This window comes from Myotis myotis, unplaced genomic scaffold (assembly GCF_014108235.1).
Source record: "Myotis myotis isolate mMyoMyo1 unplaced genomic scaffold, mMyoMyo1.p scaffold_m19_p_2, whole genome shotgun sequence".
NCBI lineage: Eukaryota > Metazoa > Chordata > Mammalia > Chiroptera > Vespertilionidae > Myotis > Myotis myotis.
The window spans coordinates 43337733-43353767 of NW_023416324.1; the positions used below are offsets into that span (position 1 = coordinate 43337733).

Genomic DNA, 16035 nt, shown 5'->3' on the forward strand with positions numbered 1-16035 from the left:
GGAGTTCATCACCACCAAACCAGGATTATATGAAATGCTGAAAGGTATCCTTTAAGAAGAGGAAGAGGAAGAAAAAGGTAAAGATACAAATTATGAACAACAAATATGCATCTATCAACAAGTGAATCTAAGAATCAAGTGAATAAATAATCTGATGAACAGAATGAACTGGTGATTATAATAGAATCAGGGACATAGAAAGGGAATGGACTGACTGTTCTTGGGGGGGAAAGGGGTGTGGGAGATGCGGGAAGAGACTGGACAAAAATCGTGCACCTATGGATGAGGACAGTGGGTGGGAACTGGGAGGAGGGGAGTTTTTTGGGGAAAAAAAGAGGAACAAATGTAATAATCTGAACAATAAAGATTTAATTTAAAAAAAAAGAGTTTTATATATAATCAATTAAAATAAAAAAAGTGGAGACCAATTGTAAACTATCATTTAATAATAAAATCCCAAACTTTGGATGCCTTAATAAAAAATCATCTTTCTAAGTAAAAGCTGAGTGTGAACTAGGGACTTAAAAAAGAAGCTTAAAGTTAAAAAATGGATAAAGTTCTATTGTGCTAACACATGAAGGGTGGTACATAAAGGCACATCCACACTGTTCTCACATGGCTCCAATGTATTAGTTTCACTAATTCTGTTTCCCCATTTGTGAACTTACCTCCTCTTTGTGAGTAACATTGACCCTTGTCTTAATATAAGGAAAAGCATGAGAAGTAGTCAGTATGGTCTTCCGTTTGAATTGTTCATGAAGTTCCCCATGGGCACGGCCATCTAAAGTGAAGGGTGTACAGTACATGAAACGGCGAAGATTATAATTTTTGTCAAAATATGTGATTCTGTCCTTCATCTCATACGTGTCAAAGTATGGCTCCACGTAGGTAATCTGAATATACGCCTGGGAAAGGAAAAAGTCCTTCATTTTCTCACTGATAAATCATCACACAGTCTCTCTCCAACAACATCACAGTCTCAAAAATATGGCTACGTGTCACTACAGTTCAATCAACCATACCTTGTTAGGATCTAATTTACACTTGTCTACAGGATTAGAATCCTTGATTACTTCAACCACATCCTCTCCAAATCTTTCTCCATAAAATCCCTACAATAAAGAAAAGGAAATCTATTACATGATGTTTACAGTATTACAGACTAGAGAAGGCCTCTGAGGGAGACTCCTGACAAAATTAGGCCATTTAGTAAGCTTATGTACAACCATGTTAATAATTACAAAGTAAATTATATTTAGCCTACAAATTAGCCCAGTCTCAGTCCATATTTATTTGATATTATCCCCATCCACTCACTTTAAATAACACAAAGTAGAAGAAAACAACAATTTTCTTCAATAAAAATACAGGGTTTCACAAGAGGTCCTCAAGAAAAACAAAAAGGGACAGAAAGCAGAAACAAAAGAAGTTCAGTATCTTTGATGTATAGGATCTTTTATTGTGTCTGATGAGGCCTGATTTCTTGCAGACATGGGTCAATGAAGAAGCATTCATTTTTATGATTAAATGCAATGCCCTAGAATTTCAAATAAAAGCACTAACTTGATGAAGTTTTACATAGGTTTAGATTTTGAAAAGGCAACCCTGGGTCAAGAATGTAGTGACTTTTCCATATGACACTGAGTAGCAGCATGGGCAATGAATGGAGCTATTCAAAAGAAAAAATTAAATTTGAATCTTCAAAGGAGAAACCCTACTCTTCCTCCAAAGGTAATTTTTATGATTAAGTTTTGAGAAACACTGTCTTACTTAATATTTCCCAAGACTTACCTAGCCTCTTGAAAAATAAAGTCACAGTTTAAGCCAATTTATAGAAATAGAGACCAGTAAAGTCATCAATAAGAATAAAACATTTAAGAAATTAACCATTTTGTTGAGAATACAAACAAGCCTAGAGCAGTGTTTCTCAAACTCTTATGTGAATACAAATCACCTGGGTATCTGGTTAAAATGCAGATTTTTATTAGGAAGGTCTGGGGCAGGACCTGGGACTTTGCATTCCAAGCAATCTCCCAGCTGATGCCAGTGCTTCTGGTCCCTGAACCACACTTTGAGTGATAAGAATAGAGAAAGGTTGGAAAGCAGAACTATAGCAGGAAAGATAATTCCCTTTACTCTTTAGAACAGTTTATTTGGCATGATATAGATTATCAGATGATCAGATTTGGATCTGAAAATCTATTCATCATTGCAAATTAAAGATGACATTTTATGAACCACCATAGCATTCACCTCCAATCTGTGAGAGATCTCTGCAAGTTTGGTGATTGCAGGCTCCTTGTAAACAAATTCCTGTTCATCCAAATCCCCAAACTTGGTTCCATAAAAACCAACACGAAAATAGGTGCCAAACATCCGCTTCCCATCCTAGGTTTAGGAAAATAAAGAGACTTTAATACAAAGTCTTTTTGTTTTTGACATTATGCTTAGATTGCTATACTATAAAATTCCCAAAACATTGCAAAAACTTTTAATTAAAAATTACAATACTTTGTTATTTCCCAAATGAAGATAAAAACAAAGCAATAACCTTTCATTTTCAATATTTTTAACAAATAACATTATGTAACTGGGCTTTCAGCAACTGAATAAATCACATATGCTTTTTCAGGTTTCTACCAAGTGACTACTTCACATTGGTTTATGTTTTAAGTCCATACACTTGAAATAAATTAACTTATGTTCCTTATTGCAAGAAAAGATGCTCAGTATGACATAGACCGTGTCTTAACTGTGCTGAAATTAGAGCATACTACATAAAAACACTAACGTTTTTAGTTAACAGCTTTATATAATCTCTAAATATAATAAATTAGATCATAAAAGTTAGGAGCCAAGTATAGCACCTGGCATAGAGCAGACAATCAGTAAATGCCAAGACCATCCAGAAGCACTTAAGCAAAAAATTTATAGTCAGTAGCCTGTGCTGATAAAAATATTTTTATTTGGATGAGTAAGTAAAAATGGAATAGGAAGGGAAAAATGTAAACTGAAAGCTAAAAGGGGAAAAAATTGAGAGGAGTTAGTTATCTGTCAGTCCTCAAACCACCCACTTCATACATTAACTACACATTCATTTCAAGTATGACGTACACCACAGTCACTTTTACACAGTGCATTTGGAAACAAATTCCTTCAATAAAGATAAAATAGTGGGAAGCTTTCTATGCAATTCTTTCAATTTAGATACAAAGATATTTTAGAAGGATTTTGTGGTGGCTCCTACATACACAGCACACATAAGTATTTTAAGCCTAATCTGTCCCATACTTATTTTTCCTATATTGAGTTCTTACTGTAAAGGCAAAGGGCATGTAAAATAAGTCATAAATGTCACAGATAATCAAGCAAAATGGAAAAGTCTGATCCTTAATTTACCAGTTTTACAATTTTTAGAAAAGTACATGTTAAAATACCCACATTTTTGTCAATATTTAAAGTTGTTGTTGTTTTTTAAAAAGTCTTTGGAGTCAAATAAATGTGAGGTTTCTAATTTAAAAATTTTTCACAAGTTATTTCATTTCAAAATTTAACAGACATAAAAATTAACTAATTTCTACAGCAAAAGATATCTTTCTAGATAGATTAAATGTATTCAACCAAAATTCTGATAAAAACTATCAACATGCTAATGGAATAATAGCAAATTTTGACATAATTAGAGAACAAAGAAAATACTGCATGGAAAATAAAAATTATTTTTAAAAAATGAATGATTTGTGATTATTTTTCAAAAATATTCTATACATGAAAATTCTCACAAATATTAAAATATTGTTATTCTGGCTGTACTCCTCTCAGAGGTTTTGAATTTAAGATACTATTTCAAGCCCTGATCAGTTTGGCTCAGTGGATAGAGCCTCGGCTTGAGGACTGAAGGGTCCCAGGTTCAATTCCGGTCAAGGGCATGTACCTTGGTTGCGGGCATATCCCCAGTATGGGGTGTGCAGGAGGCAACTGATCAATGTTTCTCTCATTGATGTTTCTAACTCTCTATCCCTCTCCCTTCCTCTATGTAAAAAATCAATAAAATATATTTTAAAAAAAGATACTATTTCAAATCTTCAATATCATGGCCTTTTAAATATTTGAAGACAGCTATTAAAATTTATTTCCTTTAGCTATACTTTCCATATGAGAGTAATCACTATCCTGTGTGCATTTTATTTGTGTTTTTTTCAGTGCCATCTTTTAAAGTGTGGTACCTCAGAAATAGACACAAGACTGCTATAAACTGATCTGATCAGTGAGGCTGACTGCCTCCCTGGATCTGGACTTGAATTTTATTAATGCACTTTAAAATTGAGCAACCATTTAAAACTCTTTATTTACTTTCCGTAATAACATTCAGTTCAAGGAAAGACATTGAGTGCTTATGATGTTAGCCACTATTCATCAGTAACAGGAACATACAAATAAGATTTGGCTCCTCAAGAGAGTAAAAGATGTGTTCAAATAATTACAATACGAAGGGTTACGTGCTAAAAAGTTGTACCGAAAAATATTAACCCTATTGGAGCCAGGTCACAAAAGCGGTAACACACAGACAGGGTTCTACAATTTGAGAATGGACGTGGGAGGGGGAAAGAATAGGCCAGCAGAGAAAGAGGGAAAGAGGGAAAATCTTGAAATAGAATGTCTGTAAGGGAAACCATCCATTCACATATTTGAGTGCCTCCTGTGTGTCAATAAACTATCCTAGACATTTGTGATAAATCAATGAACAAAAGAGACAAAGAGGGTGGTCAGGATAGGTCTCCTCAAGAAGGTGACATCTAAGCAAAGACATGAAGAAAGTGAGTTATTCATGTGGATCTCTGGGGGAAGTGGATTCCAGGCAGAGGAAAGAGCAGTGCAAAGGCCCAGGGGTAGGTGCCTACCTAATGCGTTCTGAGAACAGGAAGGTGGTCCTGTGACTGACGCAGAGTTAAGAGGTAACTATATGGAGTGGCTGGAATTAAAAATGAATGTGTGCATACTAAAATGAAGGAGGGAGCAGCAGAGGCAGGAAAATTAAGAGTCTGAGTAAATTTATTTTCTTTCTTTTTTTTAAAAATAAATCTTTACTGTTGAAAGTATTACATATGTCCCCCGCCCAACCCCCATGAGTAAATTTATTTTCAACTTAGAGTTCTCCAGTGTCAAACCACTGACGCTATCAGGCTCATGAAAACATTAACACATAGCTTTATCTTCAGGAAAAACGTCACTTCCATCTTTATTTTCTCTTCAGAGTTTTGGACCACAGAATGATAACTGTTTTCCTTTGAATTTGAAAAATAAAGATCCACTTTTCTTTAACCTAGCCTATGATTTCCTAACATAATCTTCCTTTATTGTTATGAACTCTTTTGGAACTTCCTACATACTTCAACTTATTCTTCCTTAGCAGTTCTACTTACTGACTTGCACAATCTTGTGGGTGATGAAACTATCCCAGACAAGGAAATCCATCTACTCATCTATCCATTTCTCTAATGGTTGAAATTTCTTATGAGAAATATATGTTAAATCTGTATTTCATAAGAAACATTCTGTTGGGCTAGTTATATATTTCTACAATGACATCACTTCTATAACTTCTTTTATCCTCACTCAATTGTTTTCCCCTATATTTCCTTCAAGTTAACTGATTTCCATAAAGGCATACCAGTGTTTCACACAGTGGTAGTTCCCTTCTATTAGATCTATTCCTCTTAAGAGAACTCACTGCCCTGGCCAGTGTGGCTCAGTTGGTTGGGCATCATCCCATGCATCAAAAGATTGCCAGCTCGATTACCAGTCAGAGCACATGCCCAGATTTCGGCTTCAATCCCGACTAGGAGGTGTGCAGGAGGCAGCCGATCAATGTGATGCCCTTACATTGATGTTTCTCTCTCTCCCTCTCCCTTTCTCTCTCTCTAAAAATCAATTAAAAAAAACTTTTTTAAAAAAGGTAACATTAAAAAAAAGTAACATACTTAAAAAAAAGAGAGAGAACATTTACACACTTTTATCAGTTTATTTAGTCACAGGTCTCAACTTGGGGACATAACACCTCTTAGATTTTATTAACCAAACTAGAGGCCCAGTGCATGAAATTCATGCATGGGGGGAGGGGGTAGGAAGTCCCTCAGCACGGCCTGCACACTACTCTCCAATCTGGGATACCTCGGGGGATGTCCAACTGCCTCTCGCAATCCAGGACCGCTGGCTCCTAACCACTCGCCTGCCTGCCTGCCTGCCTGCCTGCCTGCCTGATGGCCTCTAACCCCTCTGCCTACCTGCCTGATTGCCCCTGACTACCTCTGCCTGCTTGCCTGATCGCCCCTAACTGCTCCCCTACCGGTCTGATCACCCCTAGTTGCTCCCCTGCTGGCCTGATCGCCCCTAACTGCCTCTGCCTCGCCCCGCACCTGGGACCTAGGACCCAGGATTCCCTCCTCTGGCTGGTTGCAGGCACCAGGGACCCGGGATTCTCGCCTTCTGGCTGGTCACATGCACCCAGGACCTGAGCTGGCTTGGCCCGGGCTGGCTGCAGCCGCAGGGGACCATGGGTGGGCGGCTTGTCCCTCTCCCAGGCTACAGGCGCAGCCACTGGCGCCCAGGACTGCGGAGACCATGGGGCATGCGTCTTGTCCCTCTCCCGGGCTGGGCCACAGGCACAGGCACAGCTGCTGGCACCCGGGACTGCGGGGCGGGCAGCTTGTCCCTCTCCTGGGCCGCAGCCTGGCTGGTCTCCATTCCTCTCTCGCAAGCTCATTTGTGCCTGGTGGGTACCTTTTCCTCTCTTGCGAGCTCATTTGTGCCTGGCGGGTCCCCATTCCTCTCTCTCCAGTGTTGAGCATCTGAGCCATTACAGCATGACAGCGTGATGACCATTTGCATATCAGCTCTTTATTATAAAGGATTGTGTTAAGATTTCAAGTAATAGTAAAAATAATGATAATAAATATAGTACAACAAAAACAATAATCTCCAATATTTTTGAGTACTTAGCATGTGCTAGACACTGGCTATCCACTTTACATGTAGTATGTCAACTTTTATCTCAATTTTGAGTGAGGTACCATTACTTCCCCCTTTATTTTAAGAGAAGGAAAAATAACTTGCCCAAGATCACATTCGGAGACCATACTGTGGTGGAGTTGGGAGTAAAATCCCAATATATTTGACACCTTAGTCCAAGTTCTTAATTAGGCTATATAATTCCCATACTGTATATACTGGTATACAAAAACTGGGACATAAGTATATATATCATTTGACACTTCTCTTATGTTTTCCCTGAGAATTTTTGAGAATTTCCTTGAGTAATTACTTGGTACTTCTCTTCCTATGTTTTGTCTTTCTGTATCTTACAACTATTCTCTACTATGAATACAAATTGTCTATTTTTGAATATAAATTGATCACTATTTGGTAAAGATATCTTTTTAAAATGAAATACACATACAAAATATGAGGCGGTTATAAAAATTTCCAAACAGAAATTCAACATTTCTCTTTAATAAAAATAATTTAAAACGCGATAATAAGAAATTATTAAAGCACATCGTATTTCCTATTATTTTAAAAATATGGACGTGGGAAAAGAAAAAATAAAAGTGAAGAGTAAACAGCCATCGCGGTACTGAAACTGGATAGCAGATTAACAGTCACCATGATTCATAAAGGGTTTGTGACTGGTTATTTTGCATGGTAAATACTTTACTAATAAGTGTCAAGTTTTAGAGTTACCATTTACATACATACACAAACCTGCACACACATCCCCCAAAAGCTTCACCAACTCAAACAATTTATACCAAATCAAGGAGAATAAGGAAAAATGAAACACATTGCAAATATATAAGTGCAAAAGGCTTTTCCTCTAAGTCAGAGTCATTCTACAATGTATAAATTATCCTTACTGAATTTCAACCCAGTGAGAGTTGAGAATACTAGGAAATTAGCTAGAAAACACAGTTGTTTAGAAAAAAATGAAATTACTGAAGTTTTCTGAGTAAAAAAGAAAAATATTCACATGATAGGAACTTACCACAATAGACAATAGTAAAAGTAGGGAGTAGGGTCAGCAACCAGGGGCAAGAGAGAAGAGAAAACAGAAGGCATTTTAATTAAGGAAATTTCAAAACAAATAAGCAGCAAATGGTAGCAAACACATTTTTTAAAAATGCAAGCATCCATTTAAGTTTTACAAGGAAAAAAGCAAAAAACAAGCGTGCAACAATTTTAGAAGCTACAAAGCTAAAGATCCAGTGAAAGGTAGTGACAAGATATAAACAAGAAAATAAAGCCTGTGACTTTTACCATGCAATAAACATGATGACAGAATGATATTAATGTCATAACCAGTGAAAATTATACCTTTCAGGGGTCGATTTAGCATCAAGCTGACTAGTAATAAACTGCTCAGAGGTTTCCATATATCTTTTATGCTTACTTTTCAGCTAATTCCATTTCACGATAGGAAATCCATAAGGAATGTTATCACTCATAGATAACCATGGCAAGTCTATATATGTCTTAATTGAGCCACAGAAATGAGGGATTCTATACTAAATATTAATAAGGTCATACACATTTCATCTAGAGAATTAAGGTAGATGCAAAAGTACAAAAAAAAAAAAGTTGGGAACCAATTCAGAAATGGAAGAAAACACAGTAGTAGCATTTATTCCCAAGGTTTTCTATTTGGGTCCCAAAACAAGGGCTGCAATACTGAAATCAAACAGAAAGCCTAAGCTCTTTAGTCAACATGAACGTGACTATGAAGTGAGAAGGCAAAGCAGACAACTTTACAAGTACACCTAGCTTTAAATAAATTTGATTTATTAATATTTTGCTTTACCTCATCAAAATAAATTGAAACACATTTTATAGAATTCTTTCCTTTACATAAAAATTTAAAATAATGGCAATCAATTTCTCCCTGGCATTTTAAGATTTGATTTATATATAACTTTCATGAGCCTAACCACTTACTACATAAAAGGCTGCACATGTTGTTTTCATTAAACATTAATTATCAAACACTGTCAGAATATGAGGTCAAATTAAATTTCAAGTTCTCTCAATCTCTTTAATCTTTCCCCCCAACAAAACTGAAAAAACAAAAGTGAATTTCTTTCTTCAGGAGTGCTTATACTCAAGGTGAAGAGACTTAAGATCAAATTAATACATTCTTTCATCAATTCTAAGATGCATAATTGTTTTTGCATACATTTTAATATCTCTGTAGTTGGCATTAATCTTTCACCTGGTAGGATATTGTGGTTTAATACACAGGTTTCTTTTTTCTTTCTTAAATGCATGTAAATTAATGGGATGTCTTACAATTGATGGCATCTTAGATCAGATGAAATACAGTATTTTCTATTTACACCTCTGAGCAATAACACATAAATCGACCTCTGTAAAATGAGGTGAAACAATATGGTTAAAAAAAGAAATCTGTGTGTAAATGTTGATGAAAGAAAATGCTTCAAGGGATCAAAACAAACTAAAGTGATGACAAAGTGGCTCATTTACCAAAGAATCTCATTAGTGTAATATGGATTTCCATGCACTGCCTACACCTCTTAATAATAAATTAAAAAAAAACTTACAGTATTTTAACAAAATTTCTTTGGTTAATGAATTCAGTTGATAGCAGATAGCAACAGAATGCCCACAGCTAGCACATGTGGGCAAAGCATTGGCATAAGAAATCTGATCAAATCAATCTATTAGTGTCTTTAACTAACTAAAACATTACCTACCTCCCAGCCAGTACTCTGTATAATAAAAAGTAAAAAAGGGCAGGTCATAAAAAAATTATTTAAAAAGAACAAAAAAAGGCCAAAAGAAGTTCAGTAGTATAAAGAAAGGCACCATATACCATAAATTCTTCTCCACTGATAGAAGACACTAGGATATTTTTTAAACACCACATTCTTTCACTTTTAAGACCGCTGATAATTTTATAAATTGCTTGTTCAAAACCTGGTAGCTAAAATTTTACCTTTTAAAAACTTTAAAAGTGAAAGTACATATTTTGGGGAAAGAAAGCCTACTGCTTGTTCCATTTGTCTGTCTAAATTAGATCTCTCACTAAACTCAGCTGAACTACCTGGGGTAAACTGGAACAGAAATTGCAATTTTGCTCAAATGCCTTTGGCACAAATGGATGAAAGTTTCTTGGAATCTACTAGCTCTAGATGTTCCAGATCTGACCTGTGTAATTTGCAGTTTACAGCTCTAGAAGCTGGGATAAGGCTCCTTTGACAGTATCTGTATAATTGATTATAACCACCCCCCAACCCACTTATGATTCCTAGTAAATCTTTTGCAATTTCAGTATTTTAGCAGACAACAATAAAATTCTGGCATAACAGTACAGCAGCCTTATTTTAAGACTGTTAAAGTTTTTAGATTATATCATTTCATCTTAGTCCATGGCAAGAAAGAAGAAGTCAAGCTGATAGACAATAAAGAAGTAGTACTGATATTCAGATTCCACTTCCTTCTTAGATGATGGCAGTAGCAGATAACAGCATGGGGAGCACAGGAAAGGGAACAGTAAAGTGGAGGAGGAGAAGGCTCAATAGCGTATTTCGGAGTATTTAAAAGGAGCCAAGGGTTTCAGGGACATCAATTGCTAATAGTTTAATTGTAAACTAAGTTTATTTTAATTTTAATTTTTGTGATTTGTGGATTCCATGAACTATAAACAAGTATTGAAGTTATACTATTATAATTCAATACACATAAGACAACCATTTTGTTCATTATTTTTATATTAGAAATATATCAAAGAATGATTGAATGGAAACATCTAGGGCAGTGATGGCAAACCTATGACATGCGTGTCAGAGGTGACACGCGAACTCATTTTTTTGGTTGATTTTTCTTTGTTAAATGGCATTTAAATATATAAAATAAATATCAAAAATATAAATCTTTGTTTTACTATGGTTGCAAATATCAAAAAATTTCTTTATGTGACACGGCACCAGAGTTAAGTTAGGGTTTTTCAAAATGCTGACATGCCGAGCTCAAAAGGTTCGCCATCACTGATCTAGGATAAACAGTGAAGGCTAGTTGAAATCACAAAATATTAGGAGTTTATTAAATTTTCTTATCATTTAATAAAAAATTAACTTAAAAAACTTTTTTGGCAGCCTAGAAATAGAAATCAATTTAAAAATCAGATTCATAACTATAACTCACACTATGAAACAGAAAATAACACACAATTAAAAAAAATTTGGCAACTAGCAATCATTTAAAAAAAGTGATTAAAAAAAAAAAAGACAAGCTGTGTGGGAAGCTTATGATGATCTTAATCTACTTTGGATAAATTCAATTTTTTGTTAATGAGCCTTGCTTTGGTACTGAACCATCATTTTGACACCATTCATTTGTAACCTGATTAAAATGGTCATTCCATGGGATCCAGTTTGACATCAATACAATGCAACACTAATGCTTTTAGACAGTTTCTCCATTTATACTGAAGCTAGAAATTGCAATCATTACCTGATGAACAATTTTGCTGAATGCTTCTTGAAGTTTACCATGAATTGTGGATAGTTTCTTTGCATCCCGATTAGCTTCATGAATAGGAATAAGTACTTTGTACACCTCATTAACTGCTTCATACATGCCAGCCTATAAGAATAAGATATTGCTTTCTTTTATATCAACAAGAAAGTAAATACTTACACTTTATGAATTCACAATATTTCTGCTAAAACAATACCAACTGAAGCTTTTCCAATAGGACATAAAAACAAACAATACTAATTTTAATTTTACTAAAACTTAGAAGAATTTTTCACAATGTATTATCTTCTCTAGATAGATATACACGAATATATATATGTGTGTGCATTTAACATACATATGCATATTTATACTTCTATATAATCTGAATTGGATTTTCTGCTTCTACCTACCCAGGATAGGTAGGTAGAATTATTAATTATTAATTATTACCTTACTTCGCTAAGGTAAATATGTGTATGTTTGAGTACTTCTACCTGCAGATAAACTTTTGCAGAAACTAATTCTAAGCAAAGAAATAAAAGAAATCCAATTATTACATTGGTCACAGATACATAGATATCAGATAACCTGTGGCCTCCAACGAAACTAAAATTATTTAACTTTTCCAAAATATTAAACTGGCACAGGAAATTGCCTATGGAAAAACAACTGATTTATAACAAAACATGAGAAGGTCCTGAGTCATCAAATTTTCAGATTTTATTCCACTATGGCTAGTTGGCCAATGGTTGGCCAAGGGTTACTCTTGTTATACTCAGAGTGAGTGACGAAATGTGTTTGTACTACTCTTCCATTCTCTTGTCCTTAATCATGGGTTGGTAGCTGTAGTGAGGGAAGAGAGGTTTTCCAAGAGCCATTGAGTTCCCATTGCCTCACAAATCAGCAAACATATTTTCCCAAGGAAATAAACATATGGTTCTTATTTTCTAGTCAGTTCACAGGTGTATGTTTAAGCAGTCACGTAGCTATAACAATGAAATATATTTAGTGTAACTAAAATGCCTCAGTAATTATTTTAATTAAGATTAAATAGACTAATGGAAAAAAATGAAATTCATAATTACATGCTATTTATTGCAAAAGAAATTCTGTAATTGGGCCATTGTACCACAATTTGAATTCACTACTGTGAATTATTAAAATTACAAGCACACACACACACTAATACACACAGTGTATATTTGTCAAAATATTCCATTAAAAGCAAAAAACCTTTTCCCCCTGCTAGTTCAGATCAATTATATTGAAACTCGTGGAGCAGAAATCCATGGAAATCAGGACTGTCAAGGTTCTCAAAGACAAGAAATTTTAAAGTGGACCAACACCTAACATCCTTAGAGTCTAAGAATTATATTTATTAATTTAAATTCTTCTTCTTCTAAATCCTTACCTGAGGACATGCTTAGAGAGGAAGGAAAGGCTGGAGGGGTGGGGAGAGAGGAGGAGAGGAGGAGGAGGAGGAGGAGGAGGAGGAGGAGGAGGAGGAGGAGGAGGAGGAGGAGGAGGAGGAGGGGGGGGGGGGAGGAGGGGGAGGGGGAGGAGAGAGATTGATCAGTTGCCTTCCATATGAGTCCTGACCAGGGATCAAAACCAAAACACAAGTATATGCCCTGATTGGGAATCTAACCAGCAACCTTTCCACGCACGGACGATGCTCTAACCAACTGAGCCACACTGGCTGGGCTAAGAATCATTATATTCAGATTACCTGGTTCTAAGTGCCAATACAATGCAGATGAAGATAGTCAACTGGCTAGTGTGGCTCAATGGTTCAGCACACATTACTAATCTGGAGCCACATTACATATATTAACTCATTTAATACTGACAACATTCCTATGAGGTAGGTATTATTACTAGATGCATTTTATGGATAAGAAATGTAAGGTACCAATAGGTTGAGTAATTAGTGCCTAAAGTGATTTAATTACTAAGGTGGCAGAACCAGGACTTGAATTCTGGCTGTATGCCTTCTAAATCTATAACCTTAACCAATGTATTGCAAGATAGGGTTAAGGTCAAGAGAAGAAATGACCAATTTCTAATCGTGGTGCAATGGGGAAGTTGGGGCAGCATTGCATATTAACTCAAGCTACCATCTTACATTAACATGTACCCCACTGCCTCCTAAACGTTGGTGCTGGGACACTAAACACTCAGCAGAAAAGTCACAGAAAGTAGGTGACCCTATCATCCTGGTTAAAGAAGGGGATTCAGCTAGCTATCTCTCCTTTCTCTGATAAACCTCTCATCCTAGATCCGCATGAATACTTAATTTTTTCACATACAGATGTGGAGGGACAGGGTTGGGGTTAAAGCATGGTAGAGTAGGTCACACAGGGATCTAGAATATATTTCATGAAATTCCTGATATGTGAGCTCCAGGCCACTAACACCTACCAATAGGGCTACCAATGAGATGAGAAACCATGATCTTCCTGAGTACCAGGGGGATACTCAACACACACAAACAGATTTTCCCTTTCATCTAATACACAGGCCATGCCAGTCTACCCAAGCAGGAACTGAAATCGTTTAGAGTCCTTGTTTTCTTCTGTTCTGTTTTTTAAATAAAATTCTGTTCTGTTTGGTGGTGAAAGTTTTATAAACAACAATAAAAATTTGTTGTAGATTAAGGGTTGGTCCATAAACAAGCAAATAAACACTAAAAGTGGCAGATTATTAAGATTAAAAGGAGAGTAAGCAATAATAAATTGATGAAGAAGATTTATTCCTAGATAGTTCTTAAGGTACTCAGAGAAAACTACTGTAAAGGAAAAGCAGGATCATAAGCAGAGAGAATAAATATACACATCACTAATAATCCAGAGGTATGTAACTAGGGAAGGAGAATGAGCATGAGTCACTCACCATAGAGAAAGAAGCAGCTGCTTGCTCCAGCAATCCCACAAGTCCTGACTCAGTGAAGTACTTTCCAGAGCAGATGCCTTCTTCATCGGGAGATACAACGTCATCTGAGACTGCAGACTCTTCTAAAACATTAGATGAAATATTCTAGGGAGAAAAAAAATCGAAAAGGTTTGTGAAATGGAATTAATTTCTTAGCATAGAAGATGTATATGAAGAAGTAATTTAAGATAAAATATAGTGATCAGCTTAGGTTAAAAAAAAAGGGGGGGGGTAGTCAGCCTGGCTAGTGTGGCTCAGTGGTTGAGCACTGACCTATGAACCAGGAGGTTATGGTTGGATTCCTGGTCAGGGCACATGCCTGGGTTGTAAGCTTGATCCCCAGTAGAGGGGCAAGAAGGGTGCAGGAGGCAGCCGATCAATGATTCTCTGTCACCATTGATGTTTCTATCTCTCCCTCTCCTTTCCTCTCTGAAATCAATAAAAAAAAAATTTTATGGGTAGTCTATGCACAGAGAAAAGACAAATCTCCAAAACCTTTTTGTAATTTTGGAGATGACAGTAAAATGTTGTGAGAAAGAAATTTTTTAAAAATCATGTGCTAAGAAAAATATTAATATGACATAGGACATCTAAGGAGATTTAAATAGTATTTAATTGATCTTGTCAAAATTCCCTTTGAGGGAAATTAAGGTACAAAAAACCATATGGTCTCTTTGATTTGCCCAACATACATTGAGTTAATAAAAAACTCAGGTATAATAAAAAAAAACCCTTTACTCCCTAAGATTGGGATCAATCATTAGTTCTAAAAAAGAAATGATAAATAAATACCTTAAATATTTTATTTTAATGTAAACACTGACAGTAGATATACACTCTTTTGTCAATTTTTCAAGTAAGTCTAAGACTTTTTCTTTGAGTATGGGCCTCGAGATCAGAGTTCCATGTACGTACTCTTGACTAAATACCTATAATGCAACCATTATTTAATATTTTCAGTTTTTATAAAGTAAAGATTTGAACTTAAAAAGTTTATAAAATTATTTTAGAATTTTAGGAGCTTTTCCTGAAATCTTTTATATCCATCGGGTCCAAAATTAACTCAACTGTTCTGGAGACTCACTTTTATCAAGTCTTTGCAAATCATTCGACCTAGTTTTCAAAGAAACAATAACTCACTTTCTTTTTGCATTTGGATTTCATCACAGCATGTAATATTTAATCAAAATTAGACATTTTCCAAACCTGGCATAATAGGTTTTTAAGAAAAGTAACACATAACTGACTCTTTGTAAGCAAAGAACTCAACTAGTGAATCAGAGGTATGTAACCCTAGTAAACTACCACTTCTGAGCGAGGTATTAGCATATTTTATACAAAGGATGGAGAATGTTGGTTATCTGGTGTGTTCAGTAAAAGCCAAGGAAGAGTTTCTACTGAATTTTTTAAAAAATATATTTTATTGATTTTTTTACAGAGAAGAAGGGAGAGGGATAGAGAGTTAGAAACATCAATGAGAGAGATCGATCAGCTGCCTCCTGCACACCCCCTACTGGGGATGTGCCCGCAACCAAGGTACATGCCCTTGATCGGAATTGAACCCGGGACCCT

At 35.6% G+C, this 16035-nt stretch overlaps 1 protein-coding gene across 11 annotated transcripts in view; it reads right to left on the reverse strand.

The window, feature by feature from the left end:
* The window catches only part of DOCK7 (dedicator of cytokinesis 7), a 186164-nt gene that overhangs the window by 9667 nt on the left and 160462 nt on the right, over positions 1-16035 (reverse strand). For 7 of the 11 annotated variants that reach the window (XM_036352879.1, XM_036352875.1, XM_036352873.1 and 4 more), the window contains 6 exons: positions 14425-14568; positions 11524-11655; positions 9765-9779; positions 2254-2379; positions 1023-1112; positions 669-905 (listed from right to left, as the gene is read on the reverse strand). In XM_036352879.1, coding sequence (XP_036208772.1) covers positions 669-905; positions 1023-1112; positions 2254-2379; positions 9765-9779; positions 11524-11655; positions 14425-14568 — 744 coding nt within the window. Of the gene's footprint in view, positions 1-668; positions 906-1022; positions 1113-2253; positions 2389-9764; positions 9780-11523; positions 11656-14424; positions 14569-16035 lie in introns of all 11 variants that reach the window. The other 4 variants (XM_036352881.1, XM_036352876.1, XM_036352874.1 and 1 more) reach the window with 1 other exon arrangement.